The 25,851-nt window shown below is 42.7% G+C and overlaps 1 protein-coding gene across 1 annotated transcript; it reads left to right on the plus strand.

Annotated features, from left to right (window-relative positions):
* The first annotated feature begins 4,023 nt into the window (after positions 1-4,023).
* LOC122335084 (TCDD-inducible poly(ADP-ribose) polymerase) lies at positions 4,024-25,340 on the plus strand. Its single transcript, XM_043232843.1, has 6 exons — positions 4,024-4,180; positions 5,505-6,370; positions 18,347-18,533; positions 19,402-19,589; positions 21,176-21,451; positions 24,310-25,340. The coding sequence occupies exons 2-6, from the start codon at positions 5,529-5,531 to the stop codon at positions 24,755-24,757; spliced, it is 1,941 nt and encodes a 646-aa protein (XP_043088778.1). The 5' UTR covers positions 4,024-4,180; positions 5,505-5,528; the 3' UTR covers positions 24,758-25,340.
* The last annotated feature ends 511 nt before the right edge of the window (positions 25,341-25,851 follow it).

Below are 25,851 nucleotides of genomic sequence, written 5' to 3' on the forward strand. Positions count from 1 at the left end.
GAGTCTATTGCGGATCTTAAGATCAGACAGCTCATATCTCAGTGTCTTGGAGCGTCCCGCAGGGGTCCAGGGGGATATTCGGAGTGAGAAAGAGCTGCCTAAAACGGGAGACATTTTAGTCCCTGAACAGAGCCGGATCTGTCAATTCTATTTCAAGGAAGCCCAGACAGGTAAATGCAACCTTATCTCCTGGGATGACAGCACATTGTCTAGAACAGAAGGTTATTTTAGTCATTTTTAGTTGGTTTTTTAGAACAGCTCAAACAGGGATGAAGTTGGCCATGGAGGTTTCCCTTAAACAGCACCATCGGGCTGACAAGCAGACCCTGTATATGTGTTTGTTGACCATAGTTTGTGTACATTTCACAATCAATTGAGTGCAGAGTGGTGTAAGAGAAACATTCCTAGCAGATGACGGGAAAAGGGATCCACGTACCGCAACCCCTGTCACAGGAGGACCAGTCATGAACAGAAAATAGAACATAGGGCCCCCTTATTCAAAAAGGAAACTTAAGACCCTTACGGCCTCACTGCCTTACAGAGTAAGGAAAATAGCAGACTCATGTACCTATCAATGCTTGTAGTCACCGAGTGTCTGTAAACTTTCCTATGACCGCTTTATGAATGTGCATATGGAGAAATGAAAGTCAAGGTGTTATGGCATTTCCCTAAACAAACAATTGCGCCACCCAGATAGCGAGCGGCTCTTAAATGATCATGTGGAGACCTCGTTTTGAATGTTTGTGTTTTTCCTTTCTGTAGGTAATTTCGCAGCAAAATGGCCTTTTAATATTCTTCTCCGATGTTTGTTTCAGTGACGTCAGTGTCAGCTGCTGAAATGGACGTAAAATAAAAACGGAGGTTATTTGAATACCTAAAAGTATTAAGAGAACGCAAGGTGCAGTTTCATATTCCTAATATGATTTAAAACCACCCAAAGGTACAAGCTGCTCTTCTATCTGCTGTCTTTTTAGAGACATCTGTGGCATTTGTGAGATGACAACCTGCTGGGCGGGTTTTTGTAGGGTCATTAAAATTCCTGTTCTCTCCTCTGCTACTAAAAGCTACATGTTGGCTCATGTCCATCTCCTTTCTTTGGCGCTGGAAAAATGTGCCCTTTTGCACTGATCTGAGACTTTTGCTCTTTCGCTCACTAAAATACAGAAAAGAACGTCAGGGACGGAGACCGTTCTCAGATCGGGGCGTAACAGAAACCTCCAGCCAGATGAAAAAGAGGTAAAAGCCCCGAAGGGAGGTGAACTTCATTCAAGGGAGAAACAGATACATGACTTTGGCTCTGAAGATGTTTCAGGTGACCTTTAGCCTCAATTTTCCTGCATCCCTGGTGGCCTCAACAAGAGCCTGCCAGATCAAACCCGGGGCTTTGATCAGCACATTGTGAGTGCACACTGGGTGACCTGGTCATGTGCAGATGAGAGAAGAGGGCAGAGAGAGGGAGGGAGAGCAGCGACTCAAGAACAGGGTATTGTTCCCTCCTTCCTGTCTTCTTCGGGCTGAATCACTACGGAAGCTTTTTTTTGTTTTGGTCAGCTCTGCCACCGCCACCTGCCTCTCGATCTCCACCTCTTTTCATAAACCCCCCGCTGAAACCCCAGCAACCCGGAGGCCTCTGTAGAGTAACCTCAAGCGGTCATTCATTTGTTTAAAGACGCACATACCCTTAACAAGGACAAGGTCGTGAGGTCAGAATCTCAGACATCCTTCAAGCAGACAAAGGTAGGTTGTTTATGAAGTTTAAAGAGAGAGTTTAGGGAAACAGAATGATTTGTGAGCAGCCCAGTAAAAAATATATCCAAGATGGCCAAAGAGTAATGCTGCTATGTTCTTTGTTAACGAAAATGCATCAAAATAATACCCGATTATACATTTTCTGTGCAAACGTATGCTAGACGGACTTGTTTTGACTGTTCTGCAGTGTGTTTTTTTGCAAAGCCGTGACACAGTTAACGTGAATTAAAGGTGTAGTGAAAAAACAAGATCCAGAGACAAGGTTTTAAAAGTTAAACTACCTACTTTTAGAACACCGTGTTATGAACAAGACGCTCCAAAACTCGAACGCGCCGGTCCGATGCAGTCGAACGCAAAACTACATGTCATTCAAAATGCACTAGCCGCTAACTGCAAGATAATACCTTCAATTTCTATATTTACGGCGTTTGAGCAAATAAACGCATCAATCACAGACGACCTACTTCAGATAGTTCAGTGGCACACAAAGTCGATTTTGAGTCCCAAAATAACAAGCACCAGCTTAATTAGTAATTAAGTACGATTTAGCTAAGTCGATCATTAAACGTACTCTGATATGGAAGACTTTCCAGGTCTATGCGGTGTAATTATGTCATTACAAAACCTTTAATATGCATCGTCGTGATAAGTACAGAGTTTTTATGTCAGGTTAACAGCTTTTCAACCCAAACGGGAAATGACGATTATTAAGAGTGCGAAGTACAGAGCCATGGGAACGCAAAGACGTCACTGTATTTCGCTGTAGATTCCGCTGTGAGGGAGGGCTCGTACCGACATGTCTATGCACAAGACAGAGAACGTGTTTTGGGCGAGGTACAATGTGAACTCGGCCACAGAGGCGTAGCCATGCAATTAAACATTTGTGTCTCTTTACTCCTTTCAATGGCAGATTTCACATTTTGCAGTAAAGAGAATGCGTTTTTAAGCGGAATGACAACTGTCTGATTGAATCTTACGTCTGACGAGCCTACACTCGCACTACGGTCTGGTGTGTATTTGCTTAGGCTGCTGTTGTGAACCGTGCGGGGTGGTTGTACCAGAATGCAGTTTGCAGGAGCGAAGGTGTAAAGTTTCTGTGAAAACAGCTTGTGTCATTAGCGCAACGAATAACCTTTCACCTCATTTCAGTCCCACGTCACTCCGTGATCCATGGCTGGGGTTTCCAACAGGGCAGCAATCACTTTATTTTTGTATAGTGAAACAAGTGTTCAGTAATAATGCCCACTAGGGTTCGATTTAGGGTAATTATGTTTAATTCGCTGTTATTATCTACGTATGTTATTGCATATTTGTCTTAGTGATCAGCATATGTCATACGCATTTGTTTAGGTTTTCAGCTTATATGTGTGACCCAGGACCGCATATCTATTCATAAAGATTTGTTTTGTTTTTATTGAGATTTATACTTCATCTGAAAGCTGAATAACAGGTTTGTTGAGATAAAATAACAGGATATATAGGTTAATATTTGACTTAGATACAACTTTTTGAAAATCTGGAATGTGAGGCTGGAAAAAATGGAAAATTAAAAAAAACACCTTTAAAGCCGTTGAGGAAAAGTCACGAGCAATACATATTCCTAATCAAAAATTAAGTTTTGATATATTTCCGATAGGAAATTTGCAAAATAGCTTTATGGAACATACTACTTAGTGTCCAGATTTTTTGGCATAATAGAAAAATAATCATTTTGACCCATACAGTGTATCGTTGACTATTGCTACAGATATTAAATATTAGTTATGACACAGTACTTATGATTTTTCTGTCTGAGTGGCATTGTTTTTAACGGCAAACAATAATTATAGTATGTATTGGGTTAGGATTAGACCTGGGTTAGTCTCCCTAAACCTGTCCCTCTTAAACAAATGAGTTATTAATACGCCTATTTGGTCCTGGTGACTAATAAGTTTAATTTTCCTAGCGCTCCCATGACCACGTTCCTTAAATCTGCCCTTCAGAATCTCACTTCTTTTGTTGGATATATGTGCCATTTGACCGTTCACCTCTCCTCGTACATTTCTGATAAGAGTTTTATTACGTGAAAGCAGTTTAGACCGTATAATTACAACGCCTGATGATTTCTGGCATTAAGCGAACTAGCCGGGTGAGTCAAAACACATGCACGCATCGGACAACTTCCTGATTTTTTTTTTCCTCCGCTCCAGCAGAAGCCAAAGCGCCGCCCCCTTCACGTTCCACGCCGCGCTGTGATTGGACGAGCGAGTCTTATCGCGCTTGTGTTCCGCAACAGCTGCGATCCGCTCAGAAGCTCCTGGAGACGGACGTGAACGCTTCGCTCTGTGGATGAACGCTTTTGTCTGTGTCCTGTATGAGAGAGGAGTGCGAATTCCCCGGGACGGGCTACCGGCTTCGACAGTAGCGTCAAAGGAGTCGGGAAGTTTTACAGGTAAAGGATTCGGAATATATAGAGCGTTTAACCGAGCCTAATCCACTGGGAAAAAAGGAGCGCTGTTTCTGCATTGCGTACGGGGAGGGAAAAAAAAAAGCTGCAATCGGACACTAATAAATCGTTCAACTGTACTCGGTCTTTACATAGCGGTAGATTTTGGCTGTAATGTAATGTTTCTAAAAGAACGGAGGCCAGGCGCCGCGGTGGGCAATGATCGCTTTAACACAGGCAGTACGTGCGAACTAGAACGAGCAGCTATTGGCAACTGGCACGTACGCTCCCAACTCCATGTATCTAGATCAAGCCATCAAAATACTCCCAAGGGATCGTTTGGCTTGCGTTCGACTGATTTATATCGCGAAGAGCGGCGTAATTAAACGGCGCTGTTCGCTCGCAGAGGGTACATCAAGACGAATATTATTTTTTTAATGATAATTGTTTACGCGTTAAATCGCAATTGCGCCCGCGGTCGGTGTTTACGTGCAGGCACAGAGAAGCGAACGCTTAAAAACGAAAGCTCAATTTTGAACGCTGCTCCGGAATATGAAGTTATAACCTTAACGGGTAAGTGGAGCTATGAAGAAATGACTTGAATTGAATGCCGTTATCGTGATGAGCATTTTTTTGTTTTTGCAGTTTTCTGGGGGAGGAGGGTCTCGAAGGAAACTTTCTGTTTCTCTAATGCCACCTCCTCTCGCTTCTCGAGAAAAGAAAGGTTTCAGCGTACGCCCAGCTAAAAGTATTGATTAATCACCTGCTAATGTCCGTCGAGGAGTGAAGCGACAGCGCGCGTTATTAAGCCTGGATGCGCGTCTGATGCGGTTTAACGGTCGTTTTTAAGTTGGTCGTCTTAAACGTTCGTGCGCTCCGAGGAGGTGTCACGCGCTGTGCGCAACATTTGAAGAATAAACATTGCGAGAGTGTGAGAATCATTCAGTGAGGCTGACAGTGATCTAATCTCTTCTGACCTGAACTTCCGTTTGACTCCTCTTGCACGCGCGGCTAACTAACGTTCAGACTTGTTTACCGAAACGCTGTACATTTACCGAACGTTTAAATCTAATAACTAATGCTAATGTTTTGATCCCGTGATGTCAGACGCGTCTTAGTAGGAAGCGCTCGAGCGGCGTGCTGTTGCTATAGTAACCTCTTCCGGTGAGCGCGACGCTAAGTTTAGCCGTGACCGTCCCGGCAAATGTGCAATACAGCATTAAGTGATCATTTGTGTATAAATGAGCCAAACACTGCATACTTTCAAACCTCCATCCGTTTCGTTTCTACTCCACCCCGACACTGAATATGCTCTGCTTTTTCTGAATAGGTGTCCTGGAGACATTTTTGCACCATGCAGGACGCAGTTGACACCGCTGTGCCGGCTTTAGGTCTGCCCGTGGGGACCGGGGACTTCGCCGAGCAGCAGATGGGACTCGGCGACAAGATCCCGTTAGTGAAGCCCTACTTCAAAAAGAAACACGCACAAAGAAAACTGGATACAAAATGCCTACGCGCTTTAGAGGACCCTATTTTGAGCACGTTGCTAAACTCAGACGCTCTCGTGTCGGGGGACGGAGTGTTTGTTCCGCGTAACCCGGCTCGACCTCAGCGGAATATATGCACCGCCGCCGTGGAGAAGCAGTCGAGGATTAGTCAGGTGTGCCTGAAGGAGGAGGACGAGGAGGAGAGCGCGAACCCCGTCGTGGCCGCGAGCGAGCTTGCGGGGGAACAGAAGGTGACGGATATCCAGCGGGTGTCGATAGACGCTAATGAGCGTCGCTTCCAGCCCCAGGAGCGCGACGAGGCGGCGCCCCCCTCAGATGTTTCGGGGTCGAAGTTAAATGACATCTACGCCACCGAGACTTTGCAGGGTGCAAATTGCCTCGCCATCAAAGAGGGCGAGATCTTTCAGGATAAAAGCGAGGAAGCCTCTTTGGATCTAGTGTTTGAACTCCTGACCCAGCTCCAGTATCACACGCATCAAGGGGACGCTGTATCGATCTGTGTGGATTTCCTCCAGGGCGTTTGCGTCTACGGCAGCGACTGCGCCCAGCATCACACCGTTTTACCTTACCACTGGCAAATCCGCAGAGCAGATACGCAGATCTGGCAGAGCATATCGGATGACTCTCAAGAACAACTGGAAAGGCTTTATTGCAACCCTGACAACGAACATGTCAGGCTTAAGTTTCTGTAAGTGCTTCTGGTTTTGCCCTCTGGGTTAACGCCGCTTTTCGTTGAAACCTCTCGAGCGGCTTCGGCCGTTTGTGCTTAGGCCCGGGTACAGCAAAGCGAGGCGGTTCGGTTAGAAAACAGACAAAATCGGTGCGAGGAAGGGACTGGTGTGATCCTCTACTTAACGACAACAACCAAAAAAACAGCCTAATCCAGTTTGGTTGACTAGTCTTATCTGGTTTAACTTGTCAGCCAGACCTGCTAAAAAAGCGTCTAAAACCACCAGAGGGACCAGCGAACCGGCGCTGTTTTTCAGCGAGGCGCGCAGAAGTAGACACCCGGTTAAAGTGAAAGAGCGCAGTACGTGACAGGAAGTTGCCTCGTATGTAAGAGAGCGTGCGTTGTGACTGAGAGCGCTTCTTTCCCATAAGCCTTCCGCCGGCCGGCCTGACATGTGGAAGCGGACTGACAGCTGTGAGCCGTGAACTCGCTCGACCCACCCGGTCAGACGCACACACACGGCACGCCACACGCTCGGGCGGTCGCACGCACCCGTCGCGCAGACAGAGAAGGGCTCACACGCAGACCCGCTCGCAAGCACGCAAATAAATGAGCTTTAGGGACGGCGCGCAATTATGAGCTCGCTCGCCCGCCCACACTCGCTCTCGCGCACGCAACACGTTAAGTCTCAGTGAATGGACGTTTTATTTCGTTTTATCGATCATTTGCGTGCACGCCAACGTCCTTAGATGTACAAATTTTTTAGTACGCACTTTTTAGTTGCTTTGACCCGGTGGGAGTTCAATTTTTTTTTTTTAGCTTAAACAAAAGTGCCTTTTTGTTAAGGTCCCAAACTTGATCTGTATGCAAAAATGGCTTTCGAAAAGGAAGCGCACTTGGTCATGACAAAGCAAAAGAGACAGTGATTTTTAATGCTCACCATGACACAGCTCCCGGCTGCTTCCTTCTTGAAGATGGCATTGTCGATTTGTCATGGAAATTTTCCCGCGGGATAGCCAGCTATTTAGGGGGTCTTTGTCTACGGAGTTGAACGGCCAGAATGGCCACACAACTGTCTCTGTTGGCCCGTTTAGACCATGTGCTCTCAGAACTGTGGCTCACAGTGACCTGTTTCATGTTAATAGCTAGAGCCGACCATTAACCTCCTGCTGACTTTGGTGGTTCAGGGGTAAAGTGAGACCCACGGAGCCTGTAAACCACACCCTTATCTGCTGACCCCCCGTCTTTTTTGTTTGCGTGGAGGATTTTTTCTAGAAGGAGTCATTGTGTAATGTTACAGACCGTTTCAAAGCGAAATGAGAGGGTCTGTGTGACAAACGTTGCAAATAGTTACACATTTGGATACTTTGGGCACAAATAATAATTTGTGAGTGTAATTGCTTTGGAAATTTTTCCTTTTAAAGAGTGGAAAGGACTTTTCAAGTAAAACACGCCACATGAATTTAGGATTTAGGCTTCTTAGATCTTGGTTTGACGTTTTGTTTTCTTCACCAAATGTCCAGATGCTCTGGGGGCACTGCTCTTTTAAATGCCAAGAATGCACGATATTAGACATACTGTATTGGCATTTTAAAGAAAATTAGTAGGCTGGAAAGGGGCTTTTACAGTTTGGTTTTAAATTAGACACTTTGCGGTTGTCAGACACAAGACAAACATATTCAAAAATCACCTACTAGATCTTGGTTTAACATTTTGTCGTCCAAATGCTTAATTTTCAAATGCAGCGACACAGTATGAAACTCGTTGGCTTTTACTTTTAAAGGAGAAAAAAATGACTTTTCAATTAAAACGATTCTGAAAACGAAAAATGTTAAACATGGTGGGCAAATCAATAGATATGCAGGCGAGAATTAATATATGGTATATGGAGCCTTTTTTGCAGAACGAAGTGAAACATGTCCAACAATTGCTTTTTATTGCAATGCAAATCATTGTTAATGTGACCGAAGTGTCCCAATACCCCAGGGCCGCAGTATTTTTGAATGCCAAGTCACAGGATCACTAGTCAGGCTGTTTACATTGGCTTCCAGTAATCCCCACGAGCAGAGGCTTTCTTCATTCTTACATCTATCCTTAGAAATGGATGTGCAGGCGCCCGTCATTGTGCCGCAGTGTGTGAGAACCGTGACCCTTGATCTTGAAAGTTTGGTCTCCATGGGAGCAGCTGAGGGTGAGATGATTGTGTTTTGTCACACAATCTCGCTGTGCACCAAGGGCACGGTGACCTGAAACCAAGGTGTTTGCATGTGTGTTTGCGTGCATGTGTGCCTGCGTGTGTGTGAGAAAGGAGATAACGCCTTAGACGGGCCATGAAATTATTCACATGGGTGAGGTCTCTTGACTTTTCACACTTCACCGTCGGTTTGACTCATAAAATTTGTTCTTCCTGCATTCTTTTTCTATCAGACTTATAAAAATGGTAATTACATACCGTACCTTTGGATATCTGGCATGTGTGTGAATATGCACTTTAAGTGTTTTTTTCTTTTGTTTTTTTTTTGTATACACTTTTTTGTATAAAGGTGCTTCACGATTGCCATTGGAGAACCTTTAACCTCTGAAGAAACTTTGTTTCACAAAAGGTTTTTATAAAGAGATGGTTGTTGTATGGCATCACTTTGAAGAACGTTTAAAGCACCTTTATTTTTAAGAGTATATTTGCACTATGATACCATATATATACCATGATACATGAGTTTCTGTACCATAATGGCATCACGGTACTGTCATCTATAACTTAGGTATATTTGCTAGCATTACCATATAGCGTTTGTGTTAAAATACAATGTTATTACCATGTTACATACATGTATAACAACAGTATTTCTTTTTACCAAATATCAGAGTTGTTTTGACTTTTTGGGCTAGTCAGATCACAACGTGCTAATGTTCTCTCACACTTTCAAATGTGCTTTTGTAACCTAAACAAAAGCTGGCTGAATTTGCAGCTGAAGTATATTCACGTGTTCCCCTCTTGCTGAGAGAGACAAAGAGAAAGAGCCAAATAGTGGCCGGGGTTGTCTGAACAAACAGTTCAGTCCTGGTCCCACATGGCGCTCAGTAGCGCATGTCCCATTAGCCCGTGGCCTCCAGAACATCCTGAGACTTTTTGAAGACTTTTTTTCTCTCCTTACGGGGAGCAAAGAGGGAAACGAGAGCGTTCGCTTAGCCCTCAGCTCTTTTGAGCGTGTCCTCCCTGAATGGAAACAAAAAACGAGAAGTCAAGAGTGTTGATTGAGGTTGATTTATTCCCTTAAATCGCTTGAAGAGGAAGAATGGAAAGCCCTTTGCACTTCATAATCAGCTGCCAGTCAGAGGCTTTTATTACAGTAGAGTTTCCGTGTAGATACGACCATGTTACTAAATGATAGCTCTCGCTTTTTATCGGAGTAATGCAAGCTTACAGGTACACGGATAGACAGCTGCATCGATTATTTTTGGAAGCGATGTATTTTGGTAGGATCAGGTGATGGGAATGGGTCATCTGTTGAATGGGTTTTCTTGGCTGCTGCGTGATGGTGACATAAGTCAGCGCAGCGTCGGATAAAAATGCTTGCTCATGAGCCAATGTAAGCTATGACTTCTCCAAAAGTCGCCTGGTTCAAACTTTAACCATTGCTGTTATTCATTTAAAAGGAAAGTTCAGCAGAAAATGAAACGTCTGTCATTTATTCACCCTTGTCGATCCAGACCCGTAAGGCTTTTGTTTTGAGGTAAACTTAGACATTCCCGTCCCTCTGTTGAAGTCCCTTATATCAGGGTTTGGAAAAGAAGAGTCGAGTGGATCAGTGCCCTGAAGAGTCACTTTGCTATGATTTCATTTAGGCTTTTATTTACATACAGTATAAACCTTTACCTTTCTTTATTCTGTGGAGCACACGTTTATTTTGAAGAATGCTCACAATGAAAGCCGTGTTGTTTTGGACCCCGTTGGCTTTCATTGGGCGGATGAAGCATTCTAGTATTTTTCCCCCCACGGGATAAAGAACACCAATAATAGAGCCTTTGTCTGTTTGCAAATGTGCGTATAGCAACTGTATAGCATGTAACCAAAAAAGCCGCATATAGACTTGTGCAGCTGCCCTGCGTGTCACCGTGTGTGTGTTTTCGAAGTATCTGTTTGCCGAGCGTGTCTCATTGCCGAGTTTACCACCCGCAGAGGTGCCTGCCTTATCTCAGGGTTAGTAGTGTGCGATCAGGTGCATACGTGAGCCTGCGTGTTTGTTTAATTCTTCTCAGGCTGTGACGCTCGTGCTGGGTGTGAATAACGCCGGCATGCGGGCTGCCGAAGCTGAGCACGTAAAAGTGAGTTGTTTTGTGTGCACGGGATTAAGAAGATCGTACCGTGCTCTGCTGTTTTGGAATGAGGGGCAGTGGAGCGTAGAAATATTAAATGTCTCTCTCTTTCCTCTCGGATTTGATCTGCTTTGTTTTCCCGGGCCGGCCGACAGACACCGCATAAAGCACAGCTGGCTCAGAGGTGCCTTTTTTACAGGCGTTCGGAGCGTACGTGCCAGGGGGGGGGCACGGGGTCGCCGGGTTAGAGGGTAATCATCGGAGCGTGTCTTTTAGAAGTGGTTGTGCGTGGAACATGCCAGTCCCGACGCAGACCTTGGGGCTGGGCGCGCTCAGCGGCGCACAAGGTTTTTAAGGGCCGCTAATCCTTCACACTTCATGCGTTCTCTCTCTCCACACGCTCTTTTAGCCACCTCCCTCTCCCGCTTTGACCCTTTTACCACTGTTTCTCTTCAGTACCCGGGGTGCGTGTGTGAGTGTGTGTGTGTTTTAAAGCTGGTGAAATCAGCAGAACCACGATTCAGCTTTCAGAAAAGCAGAACTGTGTAGTGTTTTAGTTTGCCAGCTCGGCTCAAGTTCCCCTGATTTGCAGAAGTGCTGGATAACAAGAGAAAGGCCCGAACTGGGCAAGTTAAAGTAAGGTCAAAAATCTGAACTCGTACGTTGCATACGCATCGCTTCAGAATATGCTGTTGTCAGCTCATAATCTGAAACCGCGAACAAGCATGAGAATTATAGAGTCGAAAAGGTTTTGAAAATTTTCATTGTGACTGCAGATTGCTAAATTCTGCATGGAATTTAAATTTACAGTATCTATTGATCTTACTGTGAAAATGTAAAATTTACAGTATCTTATCGATCTTACTGTTAAAATTTTATCCATGCATTTACGTTTTAGTCAGCTGATTTAAAATGTCATAATTTGATCTTTTGGTCTAGTAAGTTGAATTTTCCAATAATTTTTAAAATTGCATTTAGATCTGCTTACATCCCATCTGCAACCAACGGACAGAAACGAGTCTCCGCTCTACCTGTTTTTCTTTTTTGATAATCTCTTTCAATCAGATGTAAGTCACAAAACTGACGAAAACACCTCTTTCCATTTCCGTTTCATATTCCTCACTATTATAAGAAGTTAGAAGTGCATTTATGCAAATGTCATAGTTAATGGTTCGTTAATGCTGAAAAATAGACCATAGAATGAAGTGTGTATTCAACATTTAAATAATATTCATTTAAAAATAGCCAAATTCAAACTTGTGGCTTCCATGTTGCTTGTTTACATCTGAGCGAAACAGAAATGTTGCTTTGCTTATCACTGATTTAGATCGGGGCAGGAGTGAGCAGTTTAGGGGATTTCAAACTTCATTTAAATGGCATCGTGTATATGGGTTTTAAAATGCAAAACTAAGGCTTAGTAAGTACACGAACAAAAATAGTTTTACTGTGTACTGCATTCCGAAGTACGCAAGGCACTTTATATAAACGCATATAGCAGCCGATAATGAGTTTTCTCAGTAAGGTCAACCATTGCCACTAAACTCCCGCACTGGCTCAACTTAAGTGTTTTTCAGGTTTTATTCAATGCTTTAACTTAGCCTTTTATCACTAAACAGGCTTTTTAAAAGTGCCTTTATTATAACCATTTACTTTAAGGTTAGTGTTTTTTAATACACCCTGTCCTCAATGTTTTCACATTTCACCGACTCGAGTAAAATGAGGGTGTGTGTGTGTGCGTGCGCGCACTGGCTGATCTCAGCGCCTGACACTGGTGAATCATCAGGCAGTTACAGGTCATGGTCACCGTGACGATGAATGCTGCCTCATGATTGGGTCAGGGGGACATCAAAGTGACGCAGCGCTTTAGCAGGGCTTACAGGAAGAGCAGAACAGGTTATTCACCCGTGACTCCACCTCACAGGCAGCGAGAGAGATAAAGAGAGGTGAAACTGGCTTATCAACCGCTCCCCTCTCCCTCTCCTTCTCTCTGTTTCCTTCAACACCCTTTATTGGCTTTAATTACACTCTCTCCATCTTTCTTATTGCCGGCCCATTCACAGGGGTGGGCAACATGACCAAAATCTGGTTACACGGTATGACAAATTTTATTTCACGATAACGAGACATTTCTCAGTGTCTAAGTAAAACACAGAATAGTCTTTACTCTATAAATCAAACGAGTTCTTTGAAAGAAGTGCAGATGGTAAATAACTTTAATAGTGACAGGCATCAGCTAAATTATACTGCTGTCCCTTTAAGACCAACTAAACTGATGCACATCGGTATAACTTTATTTAACACATAACCGACTGTGTTTGCGTGAATATTACAGGCATTTTGACATAGCTGTGTGTGTGTTTGACCATTCAGGCACAATATAACACAAAACAGATCTGTTTGCGTGTTGTCCTTGTCATTTGAAATTGAGTTATTTTTACAGTTTATTGCGCTTAATAACTCTATGCATCCCACTCATCCGTGCGTACTTTCTCACCACTCCAGTGTATGTAACTGAAGTAGCACTATGTTACACATGCATACCGTGGAATACAGTATAAAGCAAAATCTCGAATAGACACGATATATACAGTCATGTCACCCAACCCTAATTGCGCTTATAAATCTTTATGTCCATTGTCATACAGCTCTTTGCTTTCAGAATTGCGTGTGGACTAGAAAAGCCTGTGGCTTCATAAGTAGGTTGTGCTGATGAGCGCAGAGAGAATCAGTCTTTGCACTTAATTTAATGGCCGGAAGGTTATTTTTAGCACCGGAGAGAGAGGGAAAGAGGCCGAAAGGATTGAAGCCATCACGGGGTCCTCTGTACGGGGTGACCGCGCTTTGTCTGCGAGGCAGGGTAAGGGGGCACTGGGACTTCTATTGTTATCAGCGTGCTATTACTCGGTCCGTCAGGCGCCCTGGCGGATAATGGTCGCCATGGTTACCCGGTGCACAGGTGGCCGACTCGAGCTCGGCGTGCCAGGCTTGAAAAAGAAGCAGACACTTGTGCGAAAATGAAAAGTGCGTGTGGGTGAGCTACAGTGAAACCTAGTCTGTCAGGAAAGCCGGCGCAAATGTGTGTGTGTGTGTGTGTGCGTGCCGCAGTGAAACACTGCGTGCTAGGTGTCGCATACCTCGATGCACATCCAAAAGAAAAGGGTAACGCGAGCTGAGCTCTATACAAATGCGCATGTGTTCGTGTTAAAGCGCACCGTGTTGTGAAACCCAAGCCGCGTTGCATCCCACCGACCGGCTTTCCAGGTTGATAATCGCGTCTGAGAAATGACGTCATAAAAGGCATTGCGTACAAATGTAGCAGCGAGACAGCTCTGGTGGTTCTGAGACACTTATTTATCACCTCCCAGTGCAGTCACCTCAGTCACCACCCATTCCTTTTAATCCCAGAATGCCCCGTTCTTTCCTCATCGTACCTTATTGTACAAGCAGAGAGTTCCGGACAAAGAACGAGTGTTGCAGAAAGAAAGAACAGAAAGAAACGGACTCCAAACTCTCCCTCTTTCTTTCTGGCGTTATAAAGAGCTCTCTTCATTTACCCAAACCAGTTTTCTCTCATCTGTTTAGCCGTTGTGTTTTCACTCTGGGAAGTGATAGCCGTCGTTCTTGTTAATGGCCTTTGTCTTGCTTCTGATTTAGATGCGGAAGGGCAGGTGGAACGAAAGCGCGGTGTCCACGCCGGTCTTCTCGGTCACGAGCCCTGAGGAGAAAAGCTGGCACTGTCGAACATGTCTCTGCCGCTGTATTGAGCGCAGATGACTTAGCATGAGTCAGCAACACCCCGGGGCGAAACTAGCAATAGAGTGATTCCTGCAAAAGGATATTTGGGTTGTGAAACTCATAAGTGGCTCATTTCTGTTAAGAAACTAAAACTCAGCCCCATCTTAAGTATTGCATCTGTGGATTTCTGGCAGCTTGTTGTGCAAGGGACAGCGTTTTTTTTTGTCAGGGCGGACATTTTGTACATAGATTCCAGGATATCTGATAATGTTGTTGTTGCCTTTTGCATTCGCGTTATTGATTCGGATATTTTGCACTTCGTGTTTGTGACATAAATCGCTAAAAACGAGATCTTTGATGTCTCAGTTTTGACTCCTACACATAGCCGTGAGAGCTGTCGGAGACTTGCTTCCGTCGCCTGCTTTTATTAGATCCACGTATTCTTGCGGAAGAGCTCAAGACTGTCTTCAGAACCGCAAACATGCCACTTCTACCCAAAATTAAGAAAAATTGCTCATGAAAACAAACATTTGTCATCAAATTCCTTCAGGTCCAAATGATCTGAGCCAATTTGTTATTGTCATCTAAAATATTTACTTTAAAATGCTATCGAAAATGACAGAAATAAGTTATAGTTGAAGTACTACTGTGCGAAAATTAACGACAGCTATTTAGATATGTTTTGGGGAAGTGAATTAATATTCATTAACTTATATTCATTAATATAAGTTAATCATGCAGTTCACAGTAGCTTTAGGTTTATTAGACATAACTGAGAACTCCAGTGAGGTGTACCTCTTAAGAACTTCATGCTCATGCTTTCACATTCCCTGTCTAGATGTTCTGGTTTTGTGCGTTTCAATTACCGGCGTATGAGACAAACTTGTTTGTTCCGATTACTCAATTTTTTTTCCAGAGCTGTCAATTTTATTCTCCCCTTGTTTACTTGCCCCCCTTGAGATAATGAATGTTCTCCAGACGTGAAATTACACAAACAATCTGCATTCTGTCCCCCTGCGACTGGGTGTTTGAGTAGTCCTGAATTTAGTGTCTTTTTTGGTGTTCTGAAGGACATTAACGCCTCTAAATGTTCAAGTTTGGCTGCTAGACTGGTATTATCTGGTGCCTTGGCTCCAGTGACCTGATGGAAGTGCTGAAACGGCTGTGTTCTGGTCTTCAGCGCGGGGAGCCGCTCTCTCTGTTGGCTTTTGTTGGCTGAGCCAGAAGCCGTTTGCTAAGGCAGAATGTGTGTTTTTGCCCAGAACTGTCTGTAAAAGACAGTCTGTCCCGAACATGCTGGTTTAGAGTGATTCTGGGTGTGTATGATTGAAGCCCATGGTGTTCCAGTTGAGAGGACACAATGTGTGTCTTTCGCTATGAAAAAGGGAGTAAGGACTGTTCTGGTAGATGCTGAAGGTTCTGGGGATGATTTCAGGGCCTGAATTTCTGTTATCATTTACTCACCCTCAAGTTGTTCCAGACCTGGCCTGCTGCCTTCGGTGAAATTTTAAATAGAACATTTTTAAATGAAGTGAATAAGGACCAAAAGATAAACACCATAAAACTGGAATTAGTTCACGTGACTCGCGTGCTATATATTATAAAATCTGAAGCCACAACCGTGGTTGTGTTAAAAACACTCAAATATTTTAATTAATCGCTGATTATCTGAGCTGCTAACCATCTGTGACTCATTATGTCAGTCAGTTCCAACCAGTTTTGTGATCTAGTATTAACTGTGAGCTGGCGTTATCTGCATCGCGTTTTAGCATTTATTAATGCATTACAAACTAAAAAAGATATTATATGGGCATATATTTTTTAAACATTTACCTTTCGTTCTTTTTTTTAATTTTAGTCAAAGTAGTAATTCAGCCGCTGCATCGTTATTCCAATAAACGAAAGCAATAGCTAATAGTTTCAGTCAGCTATAACACCGGTGTGAAATAGCTGAATCGATTCATTAATAACAGTCTGAGTCAAAAGAGCGCTTCATTTGTAAATCAGAGATTTCTGTTTTCATTCTTTCAAGTCACATGGGTTTGCGGCAACGCTAGGTTGAGTAATTGATGACAGAACCTTAATTTTTGAACCCTTGAACTTGTTTACACAATGGGTTTAATTTTGAACAGGACTGCTGGGAAGCGCTCTTACACATTAGTGTGTGTGAGAGAAACTCATGGAGACCGCATTTTGAATGACTGGTTTATGCATACGTGTGTTTTGGGCTGACTCAATTCAGTAGGTCAGTTAACACAGCAGCGATAAGCATCTTCCTCCCCCTCTTTCCCTCTCTCTCTCTCTCTCTCTCTATCTCTCTTACAAGCGCATGCGTGCATGTGTAGTCTGGGCCTGGTTTTGTTTGTCATGCATTTTTTAGATCAGATTTGGTGTCTGTTGGCATGATTTCAAAGATAGAAAGACATTGTGTGAGCTGAGCGAGGAAGACGAATAACCCTCATTTGCTTATTCTCTCTGTTTTTTGCCATCTATGACTATGACGATGACAGTTTTGGCAGCTTATGTGCTGCTCTTCATTCTCTCAGATGCTTTATTCTCAAACCTTTTAAAATGATAGTTGGCACTGACAAATATAAAGGAATAAATCAAATACATTTGTGTATGTTGACAATTTTATGACAAATAAGCACATTGTCGTACATAAAAAATCACTAATATAAACTGATTACAACAAAAAAATTCTCATTGTTACAATGGCATAATATAGGTAGTATTTTTTACCTTGTTGGTAAGATACAACCCAAAATTATCAAATTTTTAACTGTCCTCGTTCTGGATAGCACTAAAATAAATTCTCTAAAAAGTTTTGAGATCATTTTATCATGCTTTATTTTCTTTTTTTTTTCAATTGATAGCAACATAGATTGTTTTTGATCAGCGTTCTCGTGTTTTGTCTACCGTAGCCATGTTTTGAAGGCTTGTTAATGCTCTTGCTGTTTGACTGTATTCAGTATGTGTTTGTGAGGTTGTTGAGATCTTCTCTCTGCTGTTCTCTGGACTTCCAGTGTTTAGTCTACCTCGCGTCTGTCCGCCACGTTCGCTTGTGAGTGTTTCTTTCAGGCCTCAGTCCACCCATCCTGTCAGAGCTCTGTGTCCTTCTGGTGTGCTTCTGAGATTAGCTCTCAAAACTTTCAGGAGTGTTGATTTTGACTCTGTCGGGCAGTTTCGGTCTAGTACACTCAGCAGTTGTCTGGGTTTTTGACCTTTACAGGTGTGTTTGAGTGGGAGGTTGATTATTTTTAAGTTTCTCGGTCCGTTTTATCTCGTCTTGCGCTCCTCGGTGTCACATTTTCGTGTCATTTCTTTTGTGCGGTTTCATATTTGGCCTTTCAGGAACGCAAATGGGCATTAATAGTGGATGGTTTGTGGTTTGTGTTTGTAAACGTTTTATACGATTTGACCTTTAAAAAGGGCCTGTATAGGCCTATTATTCTTCCACCAGTAGAATGCTGGGTCTGCATGTGGGTTGGGCATTCATTTGGACCACTTTTGCCCAGACATTTCACCTTTAACCCCAAATCCTCTTTGTGTTGGAGAGTAAGTGTGATCGATGAGGCCATTATTAGCAAGCCGCCACCCCAGGAGGGTGACCTAAAAAGCCAGGGTTTGAATACAGGGGGCAGTCAAGGGGTCACCGTTCCATCCCCCTCCGTCTGGAGGACAATCTCGCCCCTCATTGGGTTTTTTAGGAACACAAAGACCAAGGGAGAGTTCTCTAATAAGCCCAAGGAATTTTGTGGAAATTAAATTAGGTGTAAGATGTTGTTTTTCTACAAAGGACCTTTATTGATGCCTTGGCTCAAGGACAGATTATTGGCTGTTGGGAACTGAACCAACTGTTTTTATTCTGTGTAAGTGACTGTCATGTGCATGTGTTTGGGATTTTGTGTTTACATCTGTTTACTTTTGTTTCACGCACAGCGGTCGAGTGTTTACGTTGGACTTCAGTGCCATGCGAGTTTGTGACCTGGAGTTTGACCTCGTCAGGCGTCTGTCCACGCCTTCCAGCTCCACAGCTACGCCCACAAACACAAGCCCCACCCCTAACTGTCTGACTGTGTGGAAGTACTACTGTAGAGATAACTTTGGCTGGAGGGAATATTCAGAGGTGAGACCCACCAATCTTTCATTTCTTTTGTAATGCCTTTCAGTCAACTGCAATTTTACGTTAGATTTTCATTTTAAATAAAAATGCTCATCAAATATTTATCAAAGGATCCTAAGAAATCCAACAATCCTCAATCAAACTACAAAGGTTAAAAAAACGAATAAAATTATACAGCTTACACAATAAAAACACAACAACATAAAGTTGTGCTAAAAAAAGGGGTAACCTGTTTTTGCAAATAAAAATATTTCTTGATCACTAAATCAGCATATTAGAATTATTTCTGAAAGCTGAAGTCATTTATTCTTATACAGGAATAAAATGCATCATAAAATCAGTTAAAATAGAAAACAATTATTTATAGTAATAACATTTCACAATATACATTTTTATTGTGTTTCTTTTTTATATAAATATGGGATTGCTGTGCATGAAAGGCTTTTTTTCGAAATATAAAAACATCATGCCGAGCTCAGATGTTTTTTGATTTTAGAATGGGAATCACCTAAACCTGTTTTTGAAAGATTTTTTAAAGATGTTTTCAGTCCTTAGAATTAGTGTGTGTGTGTGTGTGTGTGTGTGCTCAAAGAACATATGCATGATTGCGTTATATATTGGGTCTCAAGTCGAACTTGCTTGCGCACACCGAAGAAGACGTCCTGTTCTGCTCACAAGCGCTTGAAATCAGAACATTGCATAAGCGTTCCTTTGAAAACAAATCTTTTTATTTCCTCTGAAAATCTCCTATGATGGATACATTCTGACCAGTGCTCCGGATGAATTGAGTGGGAGTCGGAGCACATTTAAGTGTTCTGTTGTTCTCTTTTCTCTGTTGAACTCATTTCCTCTCTCTTTCTCCGTTTCACAGCCGGTGGTTCGGTTGATTGAAGAGGCTAGCGGCCGAGGACTGAAGGAGGTCCGTTTCATCACGCTGCAGAATCAGTACATCCTGAACATTCGCGAGGGCTTCCAGCAAAATGCTGTTTTCGGTTTCCGCCGGCAGATCAAAAAACGGCCGCTGTTCAGGTCCTCCATCATGCTCACGCCTTACCTCCAGTGAGTATCCTCGTTTACCATCAAAGTGTCCTAAAACCTTTGCTAAAAACAAAAATTTCGCACTAAATAGCCCATAGCAACCAGTTTTGTACCAAAATGGGTTTGTTCCTCAAAACAGGTTAAAAAGAGCCACGTACGCAATTGTTTCCTATTCTTTTTTTATTTATTCCATTGTTTATGCACTCCAAAGCCCCAAGATAACTCACAAGCGGTTCGCTGCTCGCCAAGAACATATCGGACTTTGCAGTATTCCCATCAGTGAAGGGTTTAAAGCGTGTATCTTATTTTAATAGCTCGAGGTACTGCTTGTGCCTCCAAGTCACTTTCCTGAAATACAATATTCCTATTCACCTTAAGCTAGAACATGGACTGCAGCCTAAGTTAGTCTATCATAATTCTCATAAAGAGAGAAATTTCTGTTACGTCTGTAATGCGATGTGTGACAGAGGAAGAAAATTAATTGAACTGATGTAAATAGGTGGAGGAGAAGGGAGGATGGTTAAATGGGTTCCAGACCTGTGTATGAGAATCGTAACTTGACCGTATGATATATTTTCATCTCTTACATCTACTAAGTCACTCATGTAGATATGTAGATATTTTGACTTATAGCTACATGTGTGTTAAGGCGAACATCAGTGCCCTTTTCATTGTATTTATTGTATTTTTTGTGTGTTGCTATAGCAGTCCCCAGCATTAATGGAGCGAAATCAATATTTTAGCCTTTTGACAATATTGTATATCACTATATGTATAAACATTTTTAAAGGTTGAATTTCAGTCAATTTAAACTGAAACACGACGGCGTGAACTGATTTAGGAAAGTCGCCAACGCTTTTTCTACTACTAATGTTTGATTTAGACATGCTATTCATCTTACCGCTCTTCATACTTGCAAGTAGGGATTGTTCGCTTATTGCCATCAATCCGCTCCTGTTGTCAGGTAGAGGCCACTGCAGCGCTTTTCCAACCATTCAAAGGGTCCTGCAGCATCAGGAACAAATTGTCCCGAGCACAGGGGTGGAACTCATTAGCGCGATTGACAATTTGGCCGAACCGCTGCCTGCACCAGCTGAGTTAATGCTCAGCAAGCGGCATAAATCACCCTTTCATTCACACACAGACACTCTTAACAAACAGAGCCTTAACGGTTGATTTCCAGAAAGTGTTTGCTTATCTCTTCAAAATGATTGCCCTAGTTTCTTTTCATTTGCGTTTCCTCGGTGCCTCTCAAAAATATATGGTAAAGGAATTGCTGCAGTTCCAGCATCAGCAGTGTAGTTGAGAGGGGAAAGTAGCACAAGATAAAAGTTAAAGGCTCGTGAGATAGTCACGCTAGTTCGAGGGATAACCTTTACCCGCTAGAAAATCAAGCGCCATGTTTAGTCACAGGACTCAATCCTGATCTCCATTTAACCATGACCTCCGAACTCCCATAAACGTACAAGTACCATAACTTGAGAAGAAATCAGCTGTGACTTATCATAGCAATATTATTATTATGCTGGTTTCGATTGCTTCTGTTGTCGCATTGAATGAAAGTGTCTAATAAATGCCTAATAATGACGTTTTCCTCTCTTCTTCAGGACTCTCGGTGGCCTTTCCTCAGCATTTCTCTCCTCCCTGGAAAGTTCTGGAAACCAGCCTCTCTCACCCACGCCGAGCGGTCCTTCCAAAGTGTACCCTGAGACTTGGTTACCCATGAACAACAGTCAGGACTTCCTGCAGGTGCCTGTCTCCCGGGACGACCGCAGCTACCGGACCGTCTACAGCCTCTTCCACAAAACCGTCTCTGAGACCAAGTTCCGCATCCTGAAGATCCTCCGTGTCCAAAACCCTTTCCTCTGGGAGAAGTACAAAAGGTGCGGTAGGAGATTTTTAAACAATGTCTAGATCCTTTGTGCTATTCACAGTTGTTTAGACTATTTATCTTGGGCCAAAGCGGCGTTTGGTAAACGTAGACATTACGAACTGGTTGAAGACGGACAATAAAAAAGGTTATCAGGACAGATTCGCGTTTTATAAACGTCTGTAAAGTGAGCATTTAGCCGCACCCCGAACCTCTTTTGAGGCTTTGATGTATGCTTTCAAGCTGCTAGGTGTCAACCACGTTAACGGCCCTTACTAAGTTTTGTTGGTCGGAAACAGATGTTTTTTTGCGGCAGGTCTGTGAGGTTAACTTCACGGCGTGTGAAATGTGAAACATGTATTGAGGAAGTTAGCGAGAGAGCGAAGGGTGCTTGCGTTAGGACCTTGGTTTATTTTAGAAAGACATTTCGTGCCCTTCCATCCGCGGACAATAGGTGACAGAAAAAAGGATGAGTCAGTAAGAAAGAGTTATTGCTGCTGACTCATGAGGTGTGTTTGTGCGTGCGTGTCTCTTCAGTGCTATCTTAAGCATGCGACCGATTAGCTAATCCTTGCATATTTCCTAGTGTGTGTCTAGTAATGCCATTTCTGGAGTGATTGCTGTTTACGAACACACAGTAGACTGTATATTTGTAATATAATATTGTGGTATATAAACAAGATAATATAGACAACATGTTGTTTCTAAAAAAAATATTAATAATAATAATAATAATAATAGCTTTTAATATAGCCTAGTCATTGTACTAAAGCCGAATCAAATTATTAATATTTTCCGAAAAGTATGTACTGCCTATTAAGTTTATAGTGTTTTTTTTGTACTGCCTATTAGAATGATGAACAAGTTATATTCTTAAAAATAGGTATGAATAGAATTAAAATGTTCCACCTACACCAGACTAAGTATAATAACATCAATAAGTAGCATTCATGTATAGTTTGCTTGTTTTCTTGGTTTATTAAGGTGAATGAAATGTGAAATCCTATATATCCATGAAAGGCCAACTGAATATAGAGGTGTGGATTTCTTATTTACATGCATCTACGTGTCTTAAACGAATCTGTTTAATATCATTCAAAGATTCAATGCAGTGTACCTCACAACATTTGGCAAATCCAGCGATTAGTTCATCCCCCTGCAAGCACTTATTGTAGTAGCCTGGGAAAGAGAGCTGAAGGAATAAAGGTTGGTGTGTTCATATGCTTGTGCAGGTGAAGATCTTTTGTACAATAGTTCTGAGTGTTTCCAGGGTGTTGGCCAACGAGCGAGAGAGAGAGAATGTCACTGGGTAAGCATGAAAGAGGATTTGTTTGCATCAGTAAAAGAAAGAACAAAACAGACTGATGGCAGAGTAGCTTGGTGTAAAAGAGCTTAAAGGAGATGAAAGGAGAAGCTGAAACAACACGAGCGATGACTTTACTGACGCGTATGGAGTCACTGCTCTTCGGCAGTGTGCGCGTGAGCGTGTCTGTCGATGATTGTGACAACCGGGCCTTGTCAGCGGCCGCAGGGTCACTTGAGGTCAGTTGGGGCCAGGCGGTGTCATACTGAGTGTTCCACTGATCAGAGAGTTTCTCCCAGCCAGGCCGACCTTACGTCCCCTATGCCCACAACAATAGAGGCACAGACTGTGGGCTAATGGAGCCCTGTTGCAGACTGGGTTCACTCAGGTCCCTGGCGCTCATCTGTTCACTCACCCTCTCTGTACCCTCTCACTTCTCTGTTTCCATTTGACCAGATGACAGGCTGAGCGCTCCAGAGTTTGGCTTGTTGTCTTGTTTTTGTGCAAGGACAGCTGGCGTGCTCTGACACAACAAAGTTTGTTTTATTTTAGTCCTAGAAGTTTGCATACAGTAATCGGTGACATCAGGGTTCAAAATTAACTTCTTTCCCACACTTGTCATTTGAGTAGCTTTTTTAGATGTGAGGCTGTAAAGACAAAGGCTAGTGTAATACTACTTATCTTTTAGTTTTTAGCGTGTCATTTTTAATTTCTTCAGATTTCATCAAATTTTAATATCTGCAGTTCAGTAATTATTGACCACAGCATTAAGATCAGTATAAGATTTCAGCATCAACTTGAATTGGAATAGCGCGTACCTTGTAAATCACATACAAGTATACTAGATAAACATAGGATGCTACATTTTATTCTTTGGAGGGTTTTGACAGATGTTTTCTTTAGTTGACGGTTTGTATGTTTAATTTTAATTGTTCATCTACTTGTATAACTTGCATTGTTTTTATAATATGATGAAAACCGTCCTTTGTGTTGCAGTTTCTAACAAAGTTATGGTTTGAATCATGGTTGTCTCACAGTCTTACGTCGAGATTTACTAAATGGGGCAAAATAACATTAGAGCTCAATTCTGTTAAAGTGCAGATGGGAGGGAAAAACTCTACAGGTGATTTCCTGACCATGCGCACATTAAAGAACACAGACACACAGACGCAATCTATCAAGAGTAGCGCGAATTACCTCCTGCTTTAATGCATGCTTATTTTGTTCAGTTAAAAACAAAATAATGCAGCAAATACCAGTAATTTGATGAGATATTAAATGATAGTAAATTGCGTTGCGTGATACATTTTAATAATCTGAAGGAAACTCCTAAAATATGCGTATTCATTCAAATCAGGCAGAAAAATGTCCGCACCTTTTCAGTGCTAATCTTTCGCTTACGTATTTTGTAAATTCTGACAGTATTGTCAGATATTGCCAAAACAATCAGTTTCAGTTGTCAGATATTGCCGAAACAGTATTGCGAAACAATCAGTTTCTGACAGAAACTGATTGTTTCGGCTTTTTACTATATTAATTAAAATGTTTATTTCTCCTTCTCTTTACAGAAAGAAAGAATACATGTCACGGCACATGTCAGAGATGGACCGCATGCTGAACGAACGCCACCTGTTCCACGGCACGTCCCAGGATGTTGTGGAGGGCATCTGTAAGCACAACTTTGACCCACGTGTATGCGGCAAGCACGCCACCATGTTCGGCCAAGGCAGCTACTTTGCACGCAAGGCTGTCTATTCTCACAACTTCTCCAAGCGCTCACCCCGAGGTGTGCACTACATGTTTCTGGCCAAAGTCTTGACAGGCAAGTTCACAGTGGGCAACCCTTCCATGCGCCGGCCACCCCCCCTGAATCCAAGAGACGCCTGCAGCGACTTATTTGACTCCTGCGTGGACAACTGGATGGACCCACAGATCTTTGTCATCTTCAGCGATGATCAGAGTTATCCTTACTTCATCATTCAGTATGAAGAGGTGGGCAATACAGTGGCTATTTGAAGATCACTTTACATCTGGATTCCTGCACAAGAGACCTGTGCGCACATTCGGCCAGTTTGAGAAAGACCGGAGTAGTTGTGCGCCAGCAATCCGAAAGGGACTAAATGGTCCATATGGGATATGTCAAGATATGGTTCCCAGCCTCAATCGTTTGTGAGGGTTTCTGTGTGACCTTTCAGTGCCCGTCTTCTCATGCCCCTGTGAATACAAATGGGGATCGTGTGTATGTGTGCGTGGCGTCCCTCCTCTGTGCTGGACAGTTTAGTGTGTGAATCACGTATGTGGATGGATGTCTCTGCTGTGGCTTCCATGACCAAGGATTGGAACCCACATTAATAAGAGGCACATCAATGGCTTGCCACTCGGACTTGAGGCTGTTGCTGCAGCTTCATATTCTTCTTATTTTTTTCCCAAAAAACTCACCGTTTCCATTGCTGCCATTCGCGTTGCATACTTGCTAATTGTTTGAAGTTGTAAATATGTTCTCCTTGTTTATAATTGAACTGTGTGCCTTTTGTTCATAAATAAATTGTTTATTTATGTTAGTCAATGTAACAAGTAAATAAAAACAATTTAAAGAGAATATGGCTGCTGTTAAGTTGGTGTTTGTTTATATGGCCAGACTTGCAATGTGATAAGGTAAAGTGTAGTAATCTGCCATTCATCTTTGACCTCACTTACCTCTGACCTTTTTAATCATACCCTGTGGTTATCTAACAATTCACACGACATGGGTGGTGCCAACATGAAAATGAAAACATGATGACAGGAACAGAGGCTTATCCTTTGAATATCTAGATACATCTAGTTGATGATACAACAAAGGAGGCATCTCATGACATTCAGAGAGTGCAAGGGATTTAAGTCAGGCACTGCTAAAATGCTAACATGTGACAGCAGAGATTTACTTGTTACAGAATGTTTCACTCTTATCAACCAACTCTGGAGTTAGATGTGATTAAAAAGAAAAGTCTTTCTCTTGCTCTCTTAACCCACACAATTCCCTTTTTGCCCTTTTTCTCCAGAGGACTCTGGGTTCCTAAGCTCCATGCTTAATGAATCCCAGAGTACCAGAAAGAGAAAGGAGGCAGCAA

This window comes from Puntigrus tetrazona, unplaced genomic scaffold (assembly GCF_018831695.1).
Source record: "Puntigrus tetrazona isolate hp1 unplaced genomic scaffold, ASM1883169v1 S000000715, whole genome shotgun sequence".
NCBI lineage: Eukaryota > Metazoa > Chordata > Actinopteri > Cypriniformes > Cyprinidae > Puntigrus > Puntigrus tetrazona.